The sequence below is a fragment of the Alternaria dauci genome, chromosome 6, assembly GCF_042100115.1.
Source record: "Alternaria dauci strain A2016 chromosome 6, whole genome shotgun sequence".
Lineage (NCBI taxonomy): Eukaryota > Fungi > Ascomycota > Dothideomycetes > Pleosporales > Pleosporaceae > Alternaria > Alternaria dauci.
In genome coordinates, this window is record NC_091277.1 from 1,128,313 (window position 1) to 1,149,020 (window position 20,708).

Sequence of the window (20,708 nt, forward strand, 5' to 3'; positions counted from 1 at the left end):
TCATCGTCGACACACCGAAAGAACTATTTTAGCCGGCTATCGAGTCATTACCGAATACCCACAATCTCCAATCGAAGCGACAGTTCTTTGGTGGAAGAATGGGGACAGGAGGCGGTTGGGTTGGAAAGCGAGTATTGGTGTTTTATTTGTCCTTGTTGTTATTGGGGTCTGGAGTATCAGCTCTTCCTCAGCACTCTTCTTATTGCATGCTTTATGCGCGCAACCGTTTTTTGCATATTTTGGGCGTTTTTGTTCCTCTGGGTCTGATTGGCGTGCATTGTTGTGTGTGTGTGTGTGTGCGTGTTGGATACCTTCGCTTTACCAAGGACTGAATCTATTTCGGCGGTGCTCAAGTCGCTCTTGCAAATCTTGAAGACATTCCTGCCGCAGAAGTGGGGAGAACTACTTTCGCTGATGAATCAGGGTAACGACGGGGCCAAGCGGGGTTCAGCCGCACGACTTCTCGACTATGATGCCTGCATTTTGGAGCATTCACTGCCCTCTTTGCGGGTTCTATGATGATGCGACTGTCCAAGTGGCCAGAGAAGTTTCGCTCGTACAGGGTATATGGCTGTTGTGATATAGACCTGAATTGCACCCGTTGCATGGGACTAGACTGCCCGCGATGCTGCACTTGCTTTTTGCTAGACGCGGGGTGCAAGACTCGATGGTATCACCCACACAAGTCAGCTTGGGAGCCAGACATGGAGAATTACTCATTGCGATGGATAGACTCTTTTTTTTTTATCATCATACCCTACTAGGATAGACCGAGAATCTGCTGCAAGTAGCTAGAGGGGAAATATTTTCGCGTCTCTCGCGCGTCTCGGTTGACGTCGTTGTACATGGATGCACGCCAAGCTGACTGTAGACATGTTTGCTTGACCGGAGCGCAGCAGAACAAAGTCCTTCAGCTTTCAGCCTCATTGCCAACGCAGCAGCTGCGCAGAAGGCATTCTTGCACGCCCTGTGTACCGTTGGTTTGCACATTTTTGCCTGATGCATGCCTTCATTGGATTCGATTGCAGCTAATGACATCACGCTTGGGGAAGCAAAGGCAGCCCTCTCGGTAACCATGGCGGGACGCGACGAGTCGGACTGCGCACTGCCTTGCCGCAACATCTCCAGTTGTCGTCGACTTGTAACCCACCCCCCACCGCCTAAGGCTATCATGGCCCCAACACGGTAGGACGGAAGCGCCTTGTTGGCTTTTCTTCTCTCCACGTTTATTCACCTCTTTGTCCGGCTTATCAGTTTGACTTCAGCGTTTTCGTCGCTTCCCGCTTCTCCGTAGATATCTAGTACAGGGCCCACGCAACGCGTCGCGCCTGCCATCGTAACTGCCTCAACAGCCCCTTCCCTCCCAGCTGGACAGACACGGGAGCCTGATTCCTCGGCCTCACGCTCACCCCTCACATTCACCTCTCCGCCGCACTCCTCGCCCCCACCCGCTGTAAAACCACCTGCGCCGCACTCGTTGCGACACAACCCCCACCACCATTACCAGCACCCCCTCTGCTACAACCGCACCCCTATCGCTCAGGCAACAATTCACCACGGTAGTTCCTGGGCCAAGATGGCGTCGCGGGAAGCCATGAATATCCAGGAACACATCGAGCTTATCGATGCCGTCCTTCCTAACGTGGACACCAATGACAGACCAATCTACGAGAACATGCTGAAGGAGTTGTACCAAAAGCTTTCAGATGAGCAGCGGCAAAGCCAAGCCGATGCTGAAGCCATGGCCAGAGCCTTCCAGTCCGACAACGGCAACAGCGATGACGGCGTCTGGGAACAGGCCCAGCAACACGACCCCGCGAACTACCACAGCGGCCCATCATACAGTAACGGTGCGTCGTACGGCTTGCAGGTACCGTCGCCGCCTCTGCCTGAACTAAAACGGAGCCGGAAACGAAGCCTGGGATTCTCTGATTTTCCCGAAGCCAAACGTGTCAGCGGGCAGCCAAGTCCGGTAACCCCAACTTCGCCTGTCGGCCCTTGGTCGCAGTCACTTCCGAGCCGGCAGCCCTTCTCTACTCATCAGTCTGAGCCCATACCCTTTGTTGATCTAACCGAATCTGATCCACCTTCGCCTCAAGGCTTTGAGCTCCCTGCTCGTGCGTATGCGCAATCCGATCCCGTTCACTATCCGCACTGTGAACCATTCCCAGAGCTGAACAATTACCAAGGAGGGCATGGAAATGGCGTCATGTCACCTGCTGATGCCTTCAACCAGGAGTTCATGGCTCCAGAAGAGCTTGCTGAGTTCCTGATCGCACCGAGTGCACCAGGCAGTGGTTATGGATTTCAGCAGCCAGCCCCCCATCATCAGCAACAACGTGCCGGAGCAGGCTACCCTTATCCCTTGATGCGAGGAAGAGACAGTGATGGGGACAACTATGGCAGTTTCCCTCTCAATGTTGACGAGGCGGCCGCGATAGAGAAGCTTTTTGAGAACATCAAGGATGATGGCGAGAACATCAAAGACCGAGAGCCCACACCGAAGATCATGACTTGCACCCTGAAGGAGTATCAGCGTATCGGACTCACATGGCTGCTCAAAAAGGAGCGAGGCTCGACCAAAGGCGGTATCTTGGCGGATGAGATGGGCCTGGGCAAGACAATACAGGCCCTGGCTCTTATTTGCGCGAATCCGTCCACTAATCCGGCCTGCAAGACGACACTCATCATTGCACCTGTTGCTCTTATGCGACAGTGGGAGAAAGAAATTGAGCGTCATGTCCATCCTCATCATAGGCTCAGTGTTCACCTGTACCATGGCAGCGGTAAAAACGCCGACTTCGCTCGGCTCCGTCAATTCGATGTTGTCTTGACCACCTTCGGGTCTCTCACTTCGGAGTACAAACAGAAGGAGTCTCCAAAGGAGGCTATGCTTAACGACCAGGAGCTGCGTAATCCTAGCATGCGCCGTAAAGCCAAAGACAGGCTCGCGCTACTGGGACCAGAGTGCATGTGGTACCGTATCATCATTGACGAGTCTCATAACATCAAGAATCGAAACTCCAAGTCCTCCAAGGCGTGCGCTGATCTTATGGCTAAACACCGCCTGTGTATGACAGGTACGCCTATGATGAACAGCGTCGATGAGCTTTACCCACTTCTGCGGTTCTTGAAGGCAGAGCCGTATTGCACGTGGACCAAGTTCAGTCTCGAGATTGCCAAAGTAAGTGCTGTGCAGGGTGATCCTACAGTATCATATCTCGCTAACAAATTGTAGCCCATGAAGAATCCCAACGAGCACATGAAGAAGCGCGCGCTTGATCGCATCCAGATCCTGATCAAGGCCATCATGCTCCGACGTCAGAAAAACACCGTTGTCGATGGAGAGCCCATCTCCAAGATACCACCAAAGCACTCCGTGATCGATAATGTGGAGTTTGAAGACGAAGAATATGCCCTCTACAAGGCTCTCGAAACCAAGTCGCAGCTTCAGATGAACAAATACCTACAGAAAGGTACTGTCACAGCCAATTACGCCAATGTTCTGGTTCTACTGCTTCGTCTCCGCCAAGCATGTTGTCATCCTCATCTGATCAAGGACCTCAGCCAACCGGCGACTGAGGGTATTGCCGAAGACGATCTCTTGATCCGTGCGGGAGAGTTGAACGATGATGTCATCATGCGGCTGATCGAAAATGATACGTTCGAGTGCCCAATATGTCTCGAAGCCGATCCAAATCCGACCATCATCATCCCGTGTGGGCATACGGTTTGTGGTGAGTGTGTCCAGAAGCTCATCGATCCAGCAATGCGTGCTGCACAGGATGGCAACGACGAGACCAGCACGCCCAGGTGCCCGCACTGTCGTGGCGAGCTAAAGGCCAAGCTTATAACAGACTACAAGCATTTCTGCAAGGTCCACTGCCCTGAGCGTCTTGGGTCGGCCGACTTATCTGAAGAAGAGGAGGCCGTGGTCGAGGACGAAGACGAAGACTCCGACTCTGAGGACGGAAATGACGGGCCAGATGTTGACAAGAAGGGTAACCTAGCTGGTTTCGTTGTCGATGATGATGAAGAAGAAGATGAGTACGCAGCCGATGAGGCGCAGGACGACGACGACGACCTGGGCCCCGCACTTGAGATCAAGGTGAAGCCCGAGGCCAAGAAGTCGAACAAACGCAGCAAGGGCAAGGGCAAGGGTAAGGGTAGGGGTAAGGCACGTGCCAAACCCAAGCAGACTCTTGCTCAACTCAAGAAAGAGTCGCTCCGCAACAAGAGCGCCAAAAAGCGCTACCTCCGTCGCCTGGACAAGACCTACATCACGTCTGCGAAGATCAGCAGGACTGTTGAACTGATCAAGGAAATTAGGAAAAACGATCCGACCGAAAAGACGCTAGTCTTCTCTCAGTTCACGTCCTTGTTGGATCTTGTCGAGGTTCCTCTGTACCGTGAGAACATCACATATCAACGCTATGACGGCAGCATGAAGATGGACGAACGTGCCGATGCTGTCAATGCTTTCATGGACGATCCAAACGAGAACGTCATGTTGGTTTCTCTGAAAGCTGGTAACGCTGGTCTCAATCTCTGGAAGGCATCGCGAGTGATTATACTGGATCCTTTCTGGAACCCCTTCATCGAAGAGCAGGCTGTCGATCGTGCTCACCGGATGCCTCAGAAGCGCGAGGTCCATGTACATCGCATTATCGTGCCTGAGACCGTTGAGGACCGTATCGTCGCCATCCAAGACAGGAAGCGGGATGAGATTAATGCCGCTCTTGACGAGAAGGCATCGAAAAGTTTGACTCGCCTCAACTTGAATGAGCTCAAGTACCTGTTTGGTATGGGCTAGCGTGTTCTCCAGAACGGACAGGTTTTCTCCTGTTCCTTTTTGCATGATCATTCATGCGCTCGGTTTCAAGGCTCGAGATTGCCTTTTCACACACCTGTTTTTCATTATGATGTTGCGCAGGCATCTGTTCCCCGCATATTTAGACGCACGAACGTACATTTTCACATTTTGATACCCGATCTCAAAGATCAATGATGCCTTTTCTCAGGGGAATATACATCGGCGCAGGATGTGGATATATGGTTTTTTTGCCTCTATTTCACGACGCAACGAAAGCGTCTAACGGAGAAAGGGAGTCTTTATGGCACAACGTAATATAATGTCGACTTACAGCTCCGTGTCTGAGACATGTTATCTGACTGTGCCATCCGTATAGTATTGTTACCAAGCTTGTCCTTCCTATCAAGCTTATGACTTCGGATTGCTGCATATCAATCACAACTCCACTACGCAAGCGCGCAAAGCGGGCTTGCTTTTAGTAATCCAAAAAAAGATGAAGCAGCCCTTTGTGGCAGCCGTTGATGCGCTGTACGCTGTTGCCGAGTGCATCCGTACAGTGCATCCTGTGCTCTTCACTTACAATTACTTCTCCAGGGTCGTCTTACGATGGTACGCACATATCCAAGAGCGCAAAACCTTTCGACAAACTCTACCGACAGACCGGTCGACCTCGCCAAACCATCCACCAAGCAACACATCGACTGCGACAATATCATCCGACCAGGGCCCAGATGATTGTAACTCCAGTTTGCTGTGTCCAAAGTCTTCAAATTCCTCGGTGCAAACCGAGTATTCTCTTCCGCCTCTCGATTATGGCGAGACGTTCTACGTACCCGGCATCTCTTCTCCTAGGCCCCATCTGAGTACACGACGAGCACCTATTCAGGAACCACATAATCTCTCGGTACTCTGGATTAAATCCGTTACGTCTTGTAATAGTTGATAAACATCATAGCTTTTCTTGGAAACGGATGCCCCTTGTCTCAGCATCACCTCGCTATAGAAGATAGTGTTCGGCTCCTTCAACAGTGCTTTATCAACGCGATGACAATTTGGACTGAATCACTGGCGTATTCTTACATGCACATGCTAGGTAGCTAGCATCAATGACCACATAAAAGCCTCGAGGCCAGTAGAGAGAAAGACGCAAGGTTTTGTCCTGTATGACTGCATTGGTTCTGTCTTTGTACCTCAAGCCAGCGAGCATGTACATGTAGATTAATTTCTCCCACTTGAAATCATAAGAATGAATGAAAAGATCCGATTCACAGACAAAGATGCTTGATGATGTGACGTAATTGGAGTCGTACCTCTTCGCATCGAAGTTTGTGTTCCGCATTGGTAGACAAACGATGGCTTGCATTACCTATTACGAACGGCCAGCGAAATTCCGCGTTCCTACCATTACGATCCAAATCTCATCGCAAACACCGAGACCGCCTCACACAGGTGTGAATAATACACCTACGCTTCATGATACCTTGACTTATACGGGTGCCTGGATTTAACGCCGACGGTCTCGGTCGTCGCTGCGATAGCGATCTCGACTCCTATCCCGGCGGCTGTCACGGTGGCGATTTGGGCTACGACTTCGCTCTCGCCTCCGGTCATTGTACCGTCCATCGTCGCCATCGCGACGTTCGCGCTTGGGACTCCGGCTACGAGTCCGCTTGAAGCGGTCGTCATGGTATTCCTCTCTCCTCTCACGTCTACGTGTATCGTCACGTCGTCTATCCCTGGCGCTGTCCTTTGGTCGTTGTGTAGTGTCTTGTGCAACATCTCGGTCGACGACGAGGTTGTTTACAACAGAATCGGACATGATCTGGCGGCCGGAGCCATCGCGATACTGCCTTTTCTTCTCGAGATTGTCAATACCACCGAAACCGCCGGCAGCCCGTCTCCTCTTCTTGTTTGTAACGTCGCGCCAATCGTCGGCTATCTTTGAGACGGACTGGGAGAAGTCGACGTGTATGCGGTGGTCGTCAATCAGAACACCATCCATCTTGAAGTAGGCCTGCTCGCAGTCCTTCTGGTTGGTGTATTCGATAAAGGCGTACTGCAGACTGTCACCTGTGCGCTTGTCCCTGATGACCTCGCAGCTGAGAATCTTGCCGAATCGCGAAAAGATAAGCTCCAGATCCTCGTCTTGCGTCACGGGGTTGAGCTTGCAGACGAACAGCACGTTCTCAGGCGGCGCCACTTCAGCGAATGGCAGGTCGCCAACCATCTCAAGCGTAAGTGCTTGTGCGCGCGCCTCGCGTTCTCTGCGAGCCTTTTCCAAGGCTTCTGGGTCATTGTCCTCTTCGAGGTTCTCGTCGTATGCGACGCGGACGGTCGCGAGCTGCGCAGCCGAGGGCACAGGGCTCTCTGGCGGCTCCACGAGGCCGGGGGGGTCGTCGTATGGGTCATCGAGGACGACGGTGTGTAGTATGCGAATGTCTTTGAGTGGCTGGCCCTGGTCATCGATATATGCTGTGTTAATCTTCTCCAGTGTGTCAAACCCCTCTACTACTGTCCCGAATACGGCAGCTCTGCCGTCCAGGTAGTCGATGTTTTGTCCCAGGGTTATGATGAACTGGCTCCCGGCAAACCGCTCATCTGGATCTTCGGGATTCGGCGCGGTAGCCATACTGACGGTTCCCATGTCGGCATGCTTGAGCTTCGGCGTGAAGTCCGGCACGAATGTCTTCTTGGCTGGCTGCGTGGGGTCCAGCAAGCCCCATATTGAGCGGCCGCCGTCGCTGTCCTTGGAACCAGGGCCGATGGGATCGCCAGTCTGGAAGGAGAAGTTCGGTTGGACACTATGAACGGGCGCGAAGTTGTAGTACTTGACTTTGCAAAGCTTGAGGAAGCTAAGGCGGCGAATTGTCAGTGTCTGTTGTATGCTCAGCTTGGGAAGACAGCGGGATGGAGCATGCAGCATGCAGGTGCAAGAACCCAAGGCGCGCGACGAGATTGGATTGACTTACTTTTCACAGCATCTGGGCGCATCGTCGACCAACAGGTCGATGGTGATATCGCCGAGTGATGTTTCCAGCAGCACAGACATGGTTTGGGCTATGTCGTGCGGCAAACAAGTCTTTGTCGCAAATGTTCGTCAACGCGCGCGACAGCGGCCGAGACCGCGTAGCCTTCGCGCTTAGTCACCATGACGTAACGCCCGAACCGGCTTAGCTCCAGGTACATGTCGCCCTCACTCCATCTTCACGTCTCGCAAGCTGCGGAACCAATACTCCCTGGGCAACGTGCCCCAGCAGCCCTCATGTCATCTCGCATTCCATCCCACATCACTCGCCATTCTCCACCGTGCACACACAAGGGTGGGGGTTGGACCACACAAGGCTGGTCTGACACATCGAATTAGAGACGCGTGAAAGCGACGCAGATGTCCAAGTCTGTCGAGCCTCGTCCAGAAATAGCAAGGGAATCTAGAAAGCGCGTTAGGTACCCACAAGAGGTCAGCCGTTGAGTGCTACCCGGCGTCTGATAGCTATCCATGTCCACAGTTCGGGAAGCCGCTGCACTGCCTGCTGCACATCGATCCGAAATCCCCGGCCCCGTCATGCCAGGGGTCCTCAGCCAAAGAGCGATCTGTCACCTGAGCTAGAGTCTGTCGACATGTACACTAGGGATAGCTCCCCGTCGACGGTTGCTGGAATCCTGGAAGCGGGCTTCTACTTCTCGCTTCGACCTGTTACTACCCGAAGCCTGACAGCTCAGATCCGTGAGCGAACCGCTTGATCCTATACTCATATGCCATAAGTTCGGCTTGCCAGCAAAAGTAACTTGCCATAGTCATTGCTGTGCATGAGCTCTCATGGGCTCTCCTATCTCATGGAGGAGACACAGCATGGCTGATAATTACAAGTGTGGTAACACTGTCACTACCAAAGCGGAACTTTAACACTTGCTCTCGCGTATACCTGCACATATCATGTCCAGAGGCGCACAGCAATGACGGATCCACGAGCCATGTAAGCGGCCTGTCATCCCAGCCCCACGGACCTCCGGCAGATCATGGATATAGCTCAACTTGCCACAACGGTGCAATACGAAGTAACCACTGGTGCGAAATTTCGCTTACTGGAAGTCGAAGAATTTGATTGGCAGAGGCTGCTTGATGATGATAGGTCATTTGTAGGGACTGTACATCAAAGTTTGCTTGCTCCTTGGCGCTATTTCATGCTGCGCCCATTGGCCTGTCGGAAAGAGGGATCGCGCCTTGTCAGTTTCCGTCATAGGAGGCGAGGAGAATGATCTCTTTCTATAATTGAAGCACGATTAAAGCTCTCGACTCTACAGGGCGTGTTTGTCTCGACCAGCAGCTAGACCAGACTTTTAGCAGTCTGGGATTCGGCTTGTTGAACACGCAACATCGTTTTGAGATACGCTATGTAGCGTCGCTCTCAAAATGGACTTGGATATAACGGTCCAGAAGCCGGGCCGTCGTTGGGGAGTACTGTATCAGTCATTACTGTCTGGAATAGGTATGGTGCCCACCGGAACTCTCCCCAGCTTTCCCTGTATATCCGTTGGCCATGGGTTTGTGAGGCACGCAAGCGGCAGCGTACGTTTTCTGGAGTGCAGGGCTGTTGAATAACCAACCGCAAAGTTCTTTGTGTACTTTCTGGATGATTTCCAATGATCAAACTTTGAAGGTTGGACAGGTTGCTGGCAGATGACGTGACCATGGTTTTTTAGCAGTCGACTTGGCTCAGGCTCAGACCAACCAGCGACTACTTCACGGAAGTGGCTGTCATCTGCAGGTACGTTTCATTGCAAACCATGAGCCCTCAATGCGGTTAGTTGGACTAACTTGTCCAAAGGATCAAACATATCAATGCATACTGTGAGTGCCACTCTGATCGTCGACACTCGTACATGCCAACCTTTTCAAGAAGACAGCCTTTCGTCCCCCGTTGCAGAGTTCACGCCTCAAAACTCAAGCGTATTTGACGAATTCGGCCCTCCTGCGGACCTTGCCCATTCGCCACGATCAGGGAAGCTGAATTACAGCATCAAATCCGTGCCTCATGTCCCGGATCCGCGGTAGTACCACGCAGGTTACAAACATTTTGCGGCTATTTGCCAAAGACCACTCCTAATTGATAACGTAGCTTCTTTGTAGTAAGAGAGGAATGAGCGTTTGCCCAACTGAGTTACTTGCTGATGCCTCACAGCTGTAGGAGAACTCTCATGGGAAAGATAGAGCCCATATCTTGGTCTTTCGTAGGCCTCTAATTGACTCTGGCTTTTTTTTATGAAGCGGGTTCAGGACACGACCTAAGTGGTACCATGTTTCACCTGTCTTCTTCTCCGCGGCGCTTGGACAAAGCTCTCTTGGAAGCGCATGCTCAAGGCCCCTGTCACCTGGCGGTGACTGTATCGCGCATGCATGCATGCAGGTGTCCGAGGAGCTAACAGGATAGCCTCGTCAAGTGGAAAGTACAAACAGTCTCGCATTAAATGCTCAGATCGAAGATAATTATCCGCATTGCTTCAGCCACGTCAATGATTGATCGAATCTTTCGAGCTAGTGTCACTACGCAAGAGACTCGTTCGGGTTATAAACGTAGTCCTGCCATCCGATCATCGTTTGATCTGCTCACCGTTCGATTACAATCTTCCGTGGAGCAATACTCACGGTCCAGTCATTGCCTACTAGATACCCTTAGTTCGGGTATCGCACCTCGTGAACGTTATCTGAGTCATCCCTAAGCTCAGTGTGTCAACAGCCGTCGGTACTGTTCTCGGTGCGATGTAAGTCGAATCCTCAAGTCATCAACAACTCAAAAGACTAACATACAAATGATTCGCTAGCGATTCAGTCATGGAGTACGACAACTCGAGACGCTGTTTGCCTCACAATCTAGCATACCCAAACTACATCTGCGAACGTAATGCTCCACTAGCGCTATCCCACGGCACGAGAGAAAACCCACGCGGCTATCCCATAGGCGGTACGCACAGCCGAGCTAGCATGGAGGGACCGTTGATAGGAACGGGACCAGCGAGGCGTCGCATTGCTGTAGCGGTAAGAAACTAGTGCGTCGTGATCTGTCAACACGTTCTTACCAGAACGACACACACAATTGCATCCCTCCTTGTTGGAGTTTTGCTAATATCCTGCCCAGTGTGCACGATGTCGCAAGAGGAAAATTCGGTGCAGCGGTGATCCTGGGAATGGCACTGGCTGTTTAAACTGTCGACAGGCCGGTGTAGATCCAGCGGGCTGCCAATTTCATAGAGTACGTCAGGCGATTACATTGCGTATATGTGCTAAGTCTGTTAGGTGGGGTCCGACGCTGTTCATAAGGTGATTGACGACCGGAACATGGCTTACAGCCTCAGTGGCATGGCCAATGCGCACAACATGATGTCCATCTACTCCACAGGAGGCAACACCGCTATTTACCAACGTCCGATGTCGTCTCAGCAGTACCAGCAGCTCGATACGAAGCCAATGTACTCACCGAATTGGGCCATACCTTATTCCGATGACACGTCGCCGGTTGATGGTTATAGTCTTGAGCAGCCTCAGGCATATATATCCCAGTCTACAGCAGTAGCAAACACGAGCATGTATCCACCTCCATGTCGCTGGACTCAGCCGACAGCAAAGGCTATGCAACAGGGCGCCACATACTTCGACCAGGGGTTACATTTTCCTCATACAAACCATCGAATAACTACGTCTTCGGATATATCCCCACTCAATACCGGGCTGTCATCTCTACATTTGTCGTTACCAGAAAGGCCCCACCCCCAACAGCCTCTTCCTCAGGACTCTGGTGTACCTCTGAGGCAACTCCCAGTGCCAAAGGCCAGCCAGACACCCAATCGTAACGTTGTAGACCAGATGCAAGATGCTCGTCTTCGCTCTGCTCAGGCAATTGGTACCTCTGCTGTGGACAGTAGGGCCTCATTCTCGAAACCTTCACTACCTTGGACCAACGACAGTGACAACCACATCAATGCGTCTGCAGCGATACCGGCGGATGCTTTTACGCAAATGATAGCCCCGGTCATACCAGAAAATGCAGAGAGTAGAATAGGATATCTGCCTAATACCACACCTACTGCTGACGACACAACATCGACAACGACCACTGCATCTTATCCGGAGCTCGATTTCAGCGCGAATGGTCTGCCCGATGTAATGAGTGTACCAACGCCAGCTACAAACTACTCTTTTGTGCGCGAGAGTCGTCAGATGGCACGACCAATTTCCCAGACGAATCTGTACAGCTATAGTCCAAGTCCGTCATCAAAGCGGAACTCATCAAGTGGCGAGTCTGCGAGCGATTGCGCACTAGTGAGTGGTCATCGCTATACACCTCTCAATCACTCTCAGTTGCAGAGCTCACCTGGAACTCGCAGCTTGCATCGCGAGTCATGTCAAAGCCGGAACGTGCAGCTTGATCGCACCTCTATGGGGAACCTCAATAGCACCTACTGAGATACTCGTATCTGGTTGCACGACTGGTTGATCTCCTTCTGCCAACCCGTTCGTCTCATCATTACGGCGACGCACACTCCTTTCGTTGGCGTCCTGGCGTACTTATAATCGCTGAGCGATACGCTAACGCACAACATCCTACAAGCACTGCATTTTCAGACACAGAGCTTGAATCCGCAGCGCATTCTCTATGTGCATACCAGATTCGGCACTCGAACTACCAAGCACTTTGCTACTACCATGAGCACATTCCTTAGCTCAGCTCACGTTTGACTTTCGGAGTTCTTCTCGTCGACTGGCGAGCCTTCTTTAGCTGAAGTCGACTCGTCTTTCTGTTTGCTTACACGACACTACATTGTAACACGATATAATTGTCTCACTGTTCTACATTATATTGATTTAGGCATCGTCGAGGCGCTACGAAATAATGGTTTATCACGCGGGCGGTCAATATGTTTCATTGTATACCAGCATCACTATCATGTCTTGTGACCAAGACAAAACGCCAGGGCCGCTCTTTAAGCACAACCAGTATCCTTATCAGGTTCACATTCGCTCATATTGGAAAAAACACGTCGAAGCTTAGTGTGTATACGGTTGCAGCGCATGCAATACCATAGAAACATAGCGGGTCATGTACCGGATACTTTGTACTGATTAGCACAAGAGGGGTCAAGGACAAATAGTGATAATCGTCACGATATTCAACCCCAACATCCTATCCTATAGACTGGGTTAGATGCTGTCACGGCCTGACACGCCTTGCTGAGCACTTCTTATGTCATTTGAAGAGACATGTACGTTTTCGCTTCTGCAAAGCGTCTGCCTTAGCAGTGTTACCATACAGTAACAGCCTGCCTCTGCCTTGTTGGCAGATACATTTGCCCTAGCCTACTTTGTACCTCACTTCCCTGCAGGACTCCAGAATAGGATCAGCACAGCTTTGCACTGAGACGGACCACGAAACTCCCTTCAATAACCCACTCTTTGCCTCGTCTCGGTACACGCCAGAGTACACACCGCCATCCTCCTCTGCACCAAACGCAGTAAACAAACGCGTTTCAGAAACGGGTCTCGACCGCATCTGGACCCTGCTGCAGGGCAGCCACAGGCATACCGCCTTGTTCACGTTACACAAGTCTGCACTCACAGAAGCACAAGTCCGCTCAGCAGGTGTCACACGGGATGTGCGGCCAAGAGTATAGGCAGAAGGCTCCACATCCATACGGTGCGTTCCGGGATGATGCTGGAAGTATTGCATGTGCGCTGTACGAGGGCGGTGATGGATGGGGAACGGGGCTGATGGGCGGTACGATTGTATGTGTGAATGGGGAAGCGAGGGCGGTGATGGACTGGTGTACAAAAGTGATGAGTAACAAGCTAGAAGGCAGCTTGTGGTATCGAAGGATGTGACATTGGTCTGAGTTGGATTTATGGAGGACAAACGAACATCGAAGGGCGGGTCGTGGTCCCCCAGCAAGAGCACTCGCCGCTAGCAGGCGCTAGTGTGTCGTATTGGGGGGTGAATGCTTTCGCTCCGCCTTGTCTTCCTTCGTCCCACTCACTGCTCCTTTCCGGCCCAGTATCAGATGTGCTTTTACCAGCAAGAAGACCTGTCTTTTATCTTACCTTTAGTATGTGCTCATGGTAACCCAGCCTCCCTGTTTGGTGATTGTTAAGTCTGCATATCATGAATCACTTAGAAAGTATATATGCAATTCTACATGACTTGACGATGATGATAAGCTCCAGATGAAACAGCAGGTAGGGAGTGAGATTGACGCTCATAAGACAGTGCAGTGTGATAACGCCGCATAGCCGACAGCGTGCCCAATGTGCATGCATCGGCTTACTAAATCCGTGATCAAGATCGAGAACCAAACCTCACAGTAATCCGTGACGCTCTTTGATCATATCTGCAGCCTACATGTCGTCAGCAAAGATGGCTGCCGCATACTCTCTATCGCTGTCTTACCTTTTCTGCTCCAGCATACACACTAGCCTGCGGCCCACCACCAGCGACAAGAGGCCATGTACTCGCATCTACTACGCTGATTCCGAGTGTTCCGTAGATCCTGTTTTGCGGGTCGACAACACCACCATCTTTCCTTGCCATCATAGCGGCCGTGCAGCATTGATGCGCGTTACTTGGCTGCACTGCCGCTTTGATACTCTCTTTGATGTCCTTCTCATCGATAATGCCCGGCGCGGGAGCTGTCTCGATATGGCCTAGGATAGCAAGATCGGACGTGGCCATTAGTTCCCGATTCTTCATGTAGATGGCATATAACATGTCAAGATCGGTGGGATCGGTGATTGCGCCATAATCAAGCAGCGGAGCGTCGAGGATATTGGCAGATTGTATCTTGATTGAGCCACGGCTGAGAGGACGCGTCATGTATATACTTGTCTCCGGCCCAGCGTTCCACGACAAGCCACCCACAGCCTCTTTGTTGATGCTCTTGATTATGACGGCACGCTGTTTCTCGTAACCAGCGACTATGGATGGGTCGACATCTTTTCCCAGTATGTCAGCAGGATATATCGAGGCCGCTTTAGATAAGATTGGTACGGAGGCGTTTGTCCAATTTGAAAGAGGCAGCTGAATAATTAGATTGCCAGTTGTACTGGTGAGGTCGTATGCGCTCGGCTTTCCCGTATTGTAGAGAACACGCTGCTCCATGGCATATGTAGCGTTAGACTGTAAGGACCCACCGTTTGGAAAGTGATTAGACGTGTCTGGATGAATCAGTAATTCTATCAACTCACAACGACAATTGATTACGTACAATTGTAGTTCACTTTCAGTACTAGATGATCCTGCAGGTTGCGACCGACGCCAGGTAGCGCAGAGACCGGCTCAATACCGAACTTCTTGAGATGAGCTGGGTCACCAATCCCAGAAAGTTGTAGTATCTGTGGCGTATGTACGCCTCCAGCAGCCATAATGACTTCTTTGCTTGCTCGGACAGCACGTTTCCTACCATTGGAAGTGCTGATATACTCAACACCTACAGCGGTGAGATTTTCGAAAATGACACGTGATACTGCTGTATTCGGGAGGATATGATAGTTCGGTCTTGCAGCATCTCTGTCGTAGCGGTTGATGCGAGCTGAGGATCGCGTCTGCATTTTAGGATCGACAGAGCGAAGAAGGCGGAATATGCCTTGGGCGCGACCACTGTTAGGATCCAGGGCCGGCTGAATACCCAGACTTAATGCTCCATTGTACTTGTTGGCTACACAAACAGTCAGATTCTAGAGACCAAAGCTGAATAACACCGACTCACCACTGCCTGGGTAATCGTACGGAGCATAGCTGGCTTGCACCGGGCCATCGGAGCCATGTACGGCGGCATCCCATGTAATGTTATGGCGCACCGCATATTCTGCGTCTGGGGCTGTGAAGGTCTCGCTCTTATTGGGGTCAAGATCATGGCTCGAGACCTGGGGAGGCCATTTACCTTCTTGAAGTAGGGAAGCAGATCGGCCCATCCCCAGCCAGCCGCTCCTAATTCTTCCCAAGCGTTGTAAAGCCCAGCATCCGATCTATGGAAAAACATCGCATTGACAACAGACCCACCACCTACAACTCTGCCACATGGCACACCAAACGACTTATTGTTAAGCGCGGTTTGTGGTGTACTCATCAATGGTAGCCAGAGGTACGGTACTGGGAAGTACGCACCGGGGATCATGACGCCGTCCTCTTTCTGATCGAAAGGGCCATATTCAACGACTAGTACAGTGACTGTTGCTAAAAGTCAACTGAGACGTTTTGAAGGCTGGGAGTGATGTACCATCCGGGTTCTCCGTCAAGCGATCTGCAACAGTAAGCCCTGCAATACCACCGCCCACGATGACGAAATCATAGGTTGTCTCATTGTTGACCTGCCTCGCATCGATGACCTTGGCAGTGCGTCCAAGGTGTGAGCGAGCCTGCACAATAATCGCACAATACAAGGCGAAGACAGTCAGTAGCAGCATTTTCGGATGCTGAAAGATGAGGAAGGATGAACGTGTCGAAAAGGAGCAGCAGAAAAATGATCTTATCAAACACCAACCTAGCCTTAAAGTGCTAGACGTGCGCACATGAAGACGCAGGAGTTACTTCCAAGCGAACTGTAGGCATTGTTTTCCCAAAGAGATGATGGTAGGAGCGGGATAGATTGCTTGCTGTAATTCATTGGTCATTGCTACTATGGCGGACCGGGTCCCTGGCTCGCCTGTCATCGCACATGAAGAGCTGGAGAGGAACAGAGATGTGGACGGCGTCCATGCATTGTTTCTTGCTCGCGAAGGGAGGGGAGCACACAAGGCGCGATTGACATGTAGTTGGAGTGTTGGAGTGCTGGTCTGTGTATGTGTCTGTGCGGCTTCACGCCGTGATCGGCTCCCAGCCCCGTCGCGTCGCCTGATCCTCATGGAACCCGGTCAGACACTGCAGATGCTCAGATGTAGTTATTGCAGAAGTCGTAACCGAGTTGTTGTAGCTATCTATGCGGGGTTCCGTATTCAGCCGAGCGACGCAAACCAAGATTCACGACCATGTCTAGGTACTCTCCCTACAGCCGTCGCGATCATGCCAGCACGAAGCGCATGCGCAGTTCCAGGCAGCAGACGTCAATGTCGAGTGCCCCGCGCCTAAATTTCGGTATCGTTCTGTCATGGAAGCACCTGTGCATGAGGTAAATTGATGGCCTCGTGGGGCTGACTGCTCAAGGCGCTTGATACAGCACTACAGCAATGATGATGGACCTGGCGGGAAAGGAACCTATGCAGGTCCTCACATGCATATGGCGCAACCTTGATCTAATTAACGAGCAATTCTACGAGCGTTGGAAAGAAAAAGTATATGCGCTGATAATAGGTCCCTGGGTGGAGTAACATGGTAGTGTACGATACCAGCAAGTACCCTTTGCACTTTAATCCTCCTTTATCAATTACTCCAACGCTAACATTTGTGCTCGCAGATCCAAGCCTCCGGCTCTATACTCCCCACTCCCTCCACCACCTCGTCGCCGAACGCCACATCTTATTCCGCGCTGCCTATCACACCTTCAGAGTTCGACGGCATTGTCATGTTCCTCACACTAAATCTGGCACAATTCACACGCGCATTTACCGATTCATGTCACGTTAAAGCCATCAAGCTGGGCAAATAGATGGATCCTGGTAGAAAAAGAAGGGCCGGCCAGCGGAGTTCTTGGGAGGTCGTCAGGGAAGATTGCTGATATGGTATAAGATGGTAAAGTGATGACTTTATATGAGTACATGAATAGGTAGCTGGATGCTATTGGATGGATTTGCAGTAGATGGGAGCAGGATACAAAGAGGCACGAACACTGATCATGTTCTCAATTTTGCGAGATACTGTGAAGCATATAAAAGCTCCCTCAAAAACGCCATATGTCTAAACGCTGAAATGCACCCTCACACCTGCCACCCCCTAGTCATCATCTTCGTCATAAATATCATGAAGAATCTATGCCACACAACACCAGAAACGTCTAATCCAAGCTCTGGATCTGCACCTTGATGCAACCAGTCTTGGGATCCGCAGCCGTCTTGAACGCCTCAACAGCATCCTCCAGCTTGAACCTATGAGTAACAAGCTTGCTCAGGTCAATAACGCCGCTCTTGTATAACCGGATAGCCTTGGGCCATGTGTTGCAGTATCGGTACTGGAACTGCAAATCTACCTCCCGGGTACTCAGTCTCATGAAAGGAATCTTCATCTCGTTCTTGCCAACACCGATAACGAAGACCTTGCCGCCAAACTTTACAGTCTGGATACAACCGTTGATGGAGCTCTCAACACCAGTGCACTCCATGGCGTGCGAGGGCTCAACACCATCTGTGAGCTTGAGAATCGCAGCTTGGAAGTCGGTGGGCGAGTGGCTGAATTCGACTTTGTGGGTAAGAACGCCGGGGACGAGCGATTTGGCAAAATCAAGACGGCCTTGGTCAATGTCCGTTATGACAATGGGCGTCGCGCCCGCCGCTTGACAGCAGAGAAGAGTTACGAGACCAATTGGACCGGCGCCACAGACAATGACTGGGTCACCAAGGCGGACGTTTGCGCGGTCCATTCCTGCGAGGGCCACGGAGAGAGGCTCAAGCATGGCTCCGTCCTCGAAAGTCATGCTGTCGGGAAGCTTGTGGCACCACATTGCTGGATGCTTGAGGTAACGACGCAGAAGACCGGTGACGGGAGGAGTAGAGAGGAACTGTACGCGCTCGCAGCCGTTGTAGCGGCCTGTAAGGCAGGGCTCGCATTCACCGCAGATGATGTTGGGTTCGATGGCTACACGGTCGCCAGGCTTGAGGTTTGTGACCGAGGGGTGGCAGGCCATGACTGTGCCGGCGGATTCGTGACCCAGGACGTGAGTGTCCTCTACTATCATGGGACCAATACAGCCCTAGAAATATAGTTAGCACACGCCAATGCTTTATCCGCGCCTTGCTTCAAGGCGGGAAGAATGGGGGACATACAGCATGCCAGAAGTGAATATCGCTACCGCAGATACCGGTGCTCTTGACATTCAGAAGAACCTCTCCGGGCTTCAGGTCTCCACCTCTTTGCACCTCCTCCAAGCTCGGTTCTGCCTCTGCGACCCAGAGTTCGTGCGCGGGGTTCGTGTAAACACCAATGTTCGGCTTGGTTGAGAGCTTGACATCAGTGCCGTTAGACTTGCTGACGCCGTTTACCGTTGCTGCCGCAGGCTCGGTGCTTGTGCCGTTCATCTTGGGTTTCTCTTGGATGTTGTTGAGTGTGTCTTTGATCTCCGACGCCCAGCTGTGGAAGAGAGGAAGAGATGCCATTGAACGAAGGAAAAGAGGACTATAAAAGCAGGACAGGGAGGAAGGTCCGATAGAAAAGATCAGGTAAACAAATGGGGGACGTCCAGGTTCATAGATCACCTGGCCTCAAACTTCTTTACCGCGGCGCTTCTTTTCTTTCCTGCAAGCTATCAATCTAAGCTACCGCTACGACCCAGACTTTACCCTTCCGCTCCCTCACAATTGGTGCGGGGCATTTGTGCATAATACCTCCATTCATTCAAAAACGTCACGCCCGAAAAGGACCAACCCCACACACCGCCCGCCAGAAGACAACTTTCCACGAATGGGAGAGGGTGCAAGTCCGCAGTACCGACTTCCGAGTCGGGCAATTCCGTGCCAAAGCGTAGAAGGGGTCCAGCTGCAGCCTACGCGTGCTAACTGCAACTATACCGCATCTGGTAGCGCAGCCTACACCGAGCCTCCGGAGCCTAGGTGACAAAGACAGATTTCACGATGTTGGAGACGTGGTGTTGAGTGGATTGGGCTTGGAAATTGGAGAATTGTTCGGAGCCTCGGCTCGCGGCCGACTGCGAAGCGTGGAAGCTGGTCGGCATTTGTCCGATTGAGAGGTCTAGACGCGTCCGTTGGACAGCAATGCAGGGGCGATGGAAGGACTGATATGTCACGTTTGCGCAACCATGTCGTCTGACTATTCTTTGTTCGCTTTTGCTGAGTCGAGTTGCCGCTCGTGAAGAACCCAGACGCACAATACGGCGTTGCGCATACCTTGGAACATCCCCTACAGACCTCATCTTCCTCTTCCATCTCAAGGCGTACCTTGTCCCTCGATCAGCAAGATGCACGGAACCATAACAGCCTATAGAACCGACCGTGCCGCATGCACATCAGGCGAGCCGTCCCTGATCCGATCAAAATGGTCGCGCTGGAAGGCTGCGCCGCAATTCGTGGCGACGTTAGGACGCGGATCGCGTTGTCGGTGGCTATATACAGAACCACGCCCATGATCTACACCAACGTGGATACGTTCAAGAAGCAGTGACAAGGCATTAACCTTGGCCAGCGGAGATCGCGCGCGCGTACATGAATCGGCTTAAGACAGGCGACCTTACGCTTTGCTATCGACCCATGGTCGCATCGTCCTGCTCTCTGACCTTTTGGCCCTCAACCTTTGTCATTTACTCACAAAGGCGCAATTGGTACGTGGAGACTTATCGCAATGATCAGGCTGGCCTGATGAGGTGTGCACGCTTCGTGTTTCATCATGCGCTGGGTCTGAAGGGCCAAATACCGAGGCGAGGCTGAGGTGAGGCGAAAAGAGGTGTGCATGGGCACAAGAGAGGTGACTGACAGATAGCGAAGTGGACTGAGAATGGTCCGATGGTTTTTCTTGAAACTGCTGAGACATTCGTGGTAAAGTTCGTCTCCATACTGCGTGGACATGCGTCGTGATGTCCCCCAGAAGTCACCAGCTTACGTCGATCGCCACATCTACACCAATTCAGGTACTCTCAAGGGTTCGAAAAAAAGATCTTTGTTTGAATCTGAATTTGTAGATAAAGACACATGAAAATGAGTGCATCCGTAGATGGCTACTCTGAAGGCTAATCGTAACATACAACCTCAATACGC

At 51.7% G+C, this 20,708-nt stretch overlaps 4 protein-coding genes across 4 annotated transcripts; 1 reads left to right on the forward strand and 3 right to left on the reverse strand.

Moving 5' to 3' along the window:
- Nucleotides 1–1,576: 1,576 nt before the first annotated feature.
- ACET3X_006721 (uncharacterized protein) lies at nt 1,577–4,813 on the forward strand (the record flags this gene model as incomplete). Its single annotated transcript, XM_069452882.1, has 2 exons — nt 1,577–3,184; nt 3,239–4,813. 2 exons carry the CDS (start codon nt 1,577–1,579, stop codon nt 4,811–4,813), a joined length of 3,183 nt encoding a protein of 1,060 aa, XP_069305489.1.
- Nucleotides 4,814–5,974: 1,161 nt separating this feature from the next.
- Nucleotides 5,975–7,862, reverse strand: ACET3X_006722 (uncharacterized protein; the record flags this gene model as incomplete). Its single annotated transcript, XM_069452883.1, has 2 exons — nt 5,975–7,665; nt 7,783–7,862. The coding sequence occupies 2 exons, from the start codon at nt 7,860–7,862 to the stop codon at nt 6,318–6,320; spliced, it is 1,428 nt and encodes a 475-aa protein (XP_069305490.1). The 3' UTR covers nt 5,975–6,317.
- A 6,294-nt stretch (nt 7,863–14,156) lies between these two features.
- Nucleotides 14,157–16,259, reverse strand: ACET3X_006723 (uncharacterized protein; the record flags this gene model as incomplete). The annotated part of the gene is made up of 6 exons (XM_069452884.1): nt 14,157–14,195; nt 14,248–15,011; nt 15,062–15,511; nt 15,563–15,689; nt 15,737–16,023; nt 16,073–16,259. The coding sequence occupies 6 exons, from the start codon at nt 16,257–16,259 to the stop codon at nt 14,157–14,159; spliced, it is 1,854 nt and encodes a 617-aa protein (XP_069305491.1).
- Nucleotides 16,260–17,782: 1,523 nt separating this feature from the next.
- Nucleotides 17,783–19,097, reverse strand: ACET3X_006724 (uncharacterized protein; the record flags this gene model as incomplete). Its single annotated transcript, XM_069452885.1, has 2 exons — nt 17,783–18,694; nt 18,768–19,097. The coding sequence occupies 2 exons, from the start codon at nt 19,095–19,097 to the stop codon at nt 17,783–17,785; spliced, it is 1,242 nt and encodes a 413-aa protein (XP_069305492.1).
- Nucleotides 19,098–20,708: the final 1,611 nt, after the last annotated feature.